Source organism: Morone saxatilis, unplaced genomic scaffold (genome assembly GCF_004916995.1).
Source record: "Morone saxatilis isolate NCDOM2014 unplaced genomic scaffold, NCSU_SB_2.0 Contig22, whole genome shotgun sequence".
NCBI lineage: Eukaryota > Metazoa > Chordata > Actinopteri > Moronidae > Morone > Morone saxatilis.
The window spans coordinates 10,842,152-10,847,945 of NW_023339785.1; the positions used below are offsets into that span (position 1 = coordinate 10,842,152).

At 39.7% G+C, this 5,794-nt stretch overlaps 1 protein-coding gene across 1 annotated transcript in view; it reads right to left on the reverse strand.

The window, feature by feature from the left end:
- zdhhc9 (zinc finger DHHC-type palmitoyltransferase 9) overlaps positions 1–5,794 on the reverse strand; it is a 27,227-nt gene that overhangs the window by 17,191 nt on the left and 4,242 nt on the right. The window contains exon 3 of the mRNA XM_035669845.1: positions 872–1,032. Coding sequence (XP_035525738.1) covers positions 872–1,032 — 161 coding nt within the window. The remainder of the gene's footprint in view (positions 1–871; positions 1,033–5,794) is intronic.

Below are 5,794 nucleotides of genomic sequence, written 5' to 3' on the forward strand. Positions count from 1 at the left end.
GAAACATGGCGATTCAACATGGCACCCTCCGTGGAAGGCGACCCGTGGATATGTGTGGATATAAACAGCTCATTCTGAGGTAACAAAAACACAACGATTCTTATTTTCAGCTGATTATACACTGATGAAAACATACCTGTGAATATAATATTCCACTTGTATTAATATATCCTACTAAATGTTAAAAACTGGACTTTAAATTTGCAATAACAGATTTTTTGGGGCAATTTGGTGAAAGTCAAGACAATTTCAATTTTGTAGCAAACTGTTGTTTATTTATGCGTCCAGCAGTCACAGAGAAACGTTATCATTAATTCAGAGTTGTGTTTCTAATGAATAAACCAAAGACCAACATTCACCCTCTTTTTTGCTCAGTTTTTGGTCTCTACCAACTCCTGAGGGAAATACCTGCCTCTTTAGCTGCTCAATGCTCCACTATGTTCACCAGTTAGTCACCAACTGTGTCTGTTTGATTCTGAGCAGCTGCCTTAGAGAGAGTGAACCAAAACAGTAGAGTTGCGTCCAAACAGCTAAACAATAAGCTGCCAAGGGGGACTGTAGGTAGAGAACCTTTCCAACTGGTTTGACATGGGTGGAGCGCCATTGGAAAAAGACATAACATACTTTTGCACCAATCAGGATTTAGCAACATCAGAATCTGATAACAGTTTGGTCATCGTCAATAAAATAACCACACCCATACAGTCCTGATTAAACTACTAGCTCAGTTTTTAGATAATAGATAATACCTAAAGATTTCTTTCTAAATTTGATTATGCTTATTTAATTATGAATATTTAATATTATAGAGAAAAAAAGAAAATAAGTGCTTAAAACTTAATAAAACCATTAAACCATTCCAGTAACTCACCAATTTCCATCTCGATGAATGTAGCCTCCTCTGGAAGGGCCCGTGGCAGCACCCCAGGGTCACTGAAGCTGGTCCTCAGTAACATGGCCATGACGAAGAGGAAGAGCAGGGCAGCGAAAACTGGGATGGCAGGAGACAGATGCACAGCAAGGTACGGACATCTGTAGGAAAACAAAAAGCATAAAAACTAAATATTAAAGAGCAGCTCAAATCTCCTCATAAAAACGTGATGAAGTCGGCCATAGTTAGTCGATTGATCGTTTATTTAGAAGGTTGCCAGAAAATTCATCAGCAAATGATTCATCAAATGTATTTTTTTTTAAACAAAAGTATCAAAACATTTCCTGGTTCCAGCTTCTCAAATTTGAGTATTTGCTGCTTTTATTTGTTTTATGTCTGCAGATAAACACAGCTCATTCCAGGGTAATGAAAACACAACAATACCTATATCAAGGTGATTATACACTAATGAAAACATCTTATAAAAATCATATTCCATTTCTGCCAACAGAGCCTCCTAAAAGTTACACACTGGACCTTTAACAGAAATGGGAGAGGCCTCACAAAAGGAGCATGTGCAGAGAGGGCGTGACATGACAACACACATATTCTGAACTGGTGTTCTGAGCACAAGTTCATGAACCGTTAGAGCTGCCCTTTCTCTGGACCGTGGCGAAGTCATGGCCGTGAATAAACAACACCATGCCACACTCCACTCACCTTCTGGAGGAGTGGAGACACATTAGCATAACTCCATTTGCCAGGCCATTGAGATTACAGCCAGCAGGGCTCCTCCACCAGAAAGGCCTGCTGCTCAGTGCGATAACAGATGTGAGCTGCAGTGCAAAGTGCTGCAACAGAACAGAGCAGCAGCAGCAGCAGCAAAGGCTTCATTCAATGTGCAGTTATTAATAGTTTAACTGTATGGCCTCATCTCCCTCCCATGTGGCTGGGATCATATATTCATAATGCAGCACTGATGTTGCACAGGATTGCAAGGTACTGTGCCGTATCTTGTACAAGACTAACTTTTGTACTGCGTGTCATGCATAAAGCCTGCACACACACACAACACGCTCTCTGAAATGTGGACAGAGAACATTTTCAAAACTCTCTCTGAGGAGACGAACATCAGTTACATCAAAGCAAAATCATAAGACTAGTTTATATTTACACGCAAGCAATGTTCAGTTAGTTGCAATCTGCGACCTCTAGTTAAATAACCCATGTTTCCAGCAAGTCAAATGTGGCTTAAATGATAATAAACTGAAGATAAAATACAGACAGTAACTACTTATCTGTATCACATATGAGCCAAAAAACTGCATATACATCCATAAATGAGTGAGAGCTAATTTATTTTGGGTGGCAAAAACAGCTTAAAGCAAAATGTATGTATTAGGATTTTTTTTTTTTTTTTACAATTTGACTGTTTCTGGTTAGTTGGTGTTTGTTCGTTTATCCTAATAGCTATTTTGTTATACAATACCAACATGCCGGAGTATGGAGCCAAAACAACAACAAAAAATGTGCATCTGTCCAAATACTTATGGACTGCACTGTAAATCTGACAACTCACAATAATTCAAAGTCATTTAATCAAATTAGTAACTATTTTTATCAAAAATAAAGTGCTCAAGTTTACAGCTTTTAAAGTGTGAGGATTTGCTACTTTCTTGTCTTTTATATCATTTTAAATTAATATCTTGTATCTTCACTTCTGGACTGTTGGTCAGACAAAACAAGAGATTTCATCATTAACAGCACCATCCATAATATTGTCATGTCTTCTTTGGGTGGCATTTCATCCATTCTCACCACACACACACACACACACACACAGGCACACACCAACACACACACACACCCCAACAGACACTTACACACACTCACACAGCTGATACGTTTAAAAGAAAAGAGGTGTAGCTAAGAAAATAACTGCCAGTCAGAACAACATGGCAGAGAACAAGGTCCACCTGTACAGTCACATTATGTAGATGAACCAGGTATGCCAGCATACCTGAACACTGACGTGACAACAACACACACCCACACACCTGCTGGACTGGTCTGAGTGGTTTCTCTGCAGTGCCTTTTTTCACACTAATGGAAACTAGGAGCAGGGATCAAATCAATAGAAATTTCCACTGGACCAGGCCTGTGAAGTTGGCTCATTTGTTAGTGCAGAGACAGCAGAGAGCAGGCAGTGGATTCAGACTGAGGGCAGTCTGTCGATGAAGTGTAATTCCCGTAATGATGACTGGTACGTATGCAAGGGGAACTCTATCATCGCTTCCCATCAAGCCTCCACGTCCTTCCTGGATGTGACCATTTCCTCTGCTGTTGAGGAGCAGGGTGGTGCTGGCTCAGTGTCACTGTGTGTTCATCAGTCACCACAGAGGCAGCAGAAAAAACTGGTCCTAATCAGGGTCTGTGTCCATGTGGGGAAAATGTTTTCATCAGCGAGGCGATCAATCAGACCGCCAAGTGACACTTACATACCACTTACACATTTCCTCTCTTTCTTGCTCAACTTTCTGCCTCTCCATCGAGGGTTCACAATAAACTTAAGATCCAATGGTGAAAATTGACTCAAGCACTTTACTTTATTTGAGTGTTTTTACTTTATGCTACTTCGTACTTGTACTATACAAGATTTCAACCCAACACATCTGACAGCAAATCTTTCTCATTTAAATTTAGGTGAAATTCTGAGAATTGGTGTATCTCACATTTGCCTTTATGCATTTTTAAAAAGTCACACTGAATATTAGCACTATAACTGCAAGTGTTATTGGTTACTGATTGGCCCAGAGCGGGCCTACATTATATTTGAGGGATAATATGCAATGTTAACCTTGTTCAGACCATGAATTCAAAACCACATCACAAAAATAAAAAAAAAAGTTTTATTATGCTTCCGTCTACTTCAGAGCTAGTATGAAAAGTGTTTCTGCCGTATGCTATACTCCATTTTGTTTACTTAATGGGCCCCTACACAACAGCCATAAAATCATTAAAGAGTGACCATTAGGGCCCAAGTTCTTGTAATACAATGTTTATTGTTTAATAATGGGACCACATTAGAGGAAAAATCTGCAATCTGCTGGTCATAAAGGACATTAATCATATTAAATATATAAAACTACTTCAGTGTTACATAAGACATAGAGATAAGCTATCAACATTTCTGCTTATTCTGCATGGAAAGTGTGAAGTTCACTTAGTTGTGTGTGTGCGTGCATGTGCGTGCATGCGTGTGCATGTGCGTGTGTGCGTGTGGAGTAGGTTGGCATTAGACGCATTAGGGTGTGTCTGCTGCAGACTTTGATCCCAAGGATTTCCCCTCTTAACTCAGGATGACATAAGCTCAAAGATGAGAAGCTTCTAAAGTAGGGATATCGCTGAATTAAAATCACTTCAAACTTCTCAGTAATAAAACCACTGATCCACAGGATTAATACGTCACCGTGTCATGCCTTGGTGAGTCGTGACATTTTACCTTTGTTGCACATTTCAAGCCCTCCCTTTATTAATACTTAACTGTTGTAAGCTGTTGCAAATCTTCATGAATCATACTACAAATGAATAATGCACTTGCTGTGCCGGCAGATCCACAGCGCAGGCCTCAGCAACAGCCCTCCGTCATACAAACATCTGTAGACTGTGACTCTGCCTGTTTCTAGGGCACTGCTGAAAAAAAAAAAAAAAGCTCACAAACTCTACTTGCCCTCTCTCATCTTTTCCACACACAAACAGAAAACCACTCCATTACCAAACTTAGTAAATATTCTGATTAGAGGGAGATTTCGCAAGTTCTCCGTAGCAGAAAGCTCAAAGGTAATCATGCTTCTCCAGTTTGTGCTTCTCTTATCTTACCATTACATTTCAGTCACAGAACTATAAGCATCCTTTTTCTGAAGAATAAATACCCAAGGCGATCTTTCAGGCAATGTCATTTAACAAACACTTACCACTGTTAAACAGTTGACAAGTCTTTTCCTATCATCTGGATGAAAAAATATTCAGTCTGCTGCACGATAAAAAGGGTTTTAACCTGTTTTTCAAGTTGTACCTGTGATTCCAAACCCAGGTACCCTGAACTGACAAATGTCCTTCTGAACAAGGAGATGTGTTCTCCTTGGCTAACATCGCTGATTGTGACAGTGGTGGAAAGTAACTAAATAACTCAAGTTCTGTACTTAAGTACAGTTTTCGGAGTACATGTACTCCACTTCAGTATTTCATTTTATACTTTCTAAAACCTCAATACAATGCAGACTGAAGATATTGTACCTTGCATTATTTAACAGCTTGTAGTTCACTTCTCAGGCCTTTAACATTTCAAAATGGTGGAGAATCAGAGAATGATCCAAACATTGAACAGTATTCACTAATTAAATTGTCTTCTTATTTTCCTGTCCCGAATCATTTCAGAGACTCCTCAGATTTATCTTGCGCTCCTCGTCAGGAGTGGCAGCCATTGCTTGGAACCGAACTGGACTAAACTACCTGACTAGTACTATAGAACAGCTAAAAACCTAGCGTCAAATCGTCTGCTTATGTATTGACTGGCCCGGGCACGCGCCTCACACGGATATAACACTCGCTCAGGAATGCACTACATAATGTCATATAACAGGGAACCCCCCACACCTTTTAAAGACTTACTTTGTACACTGTTGGCTATCTTACTTGGTGGTACTTAACAGGATCTCGCACTACCTTTTCCTACGCGGCTCGGTTTTGGAGAATGCAAACTAACGCGAGTGCAGTTGGCCTAGACCAACCAAATGCTTATTCATCAAGTTTTTATTGGAATATGATTCGATGTTCTTTCATTCCAGATGTTTTACTACCTGTACAGCTTGAAAACAAGTGAATTCCTTGGATATCATGTCAGTTCTGGATACATGAATTATG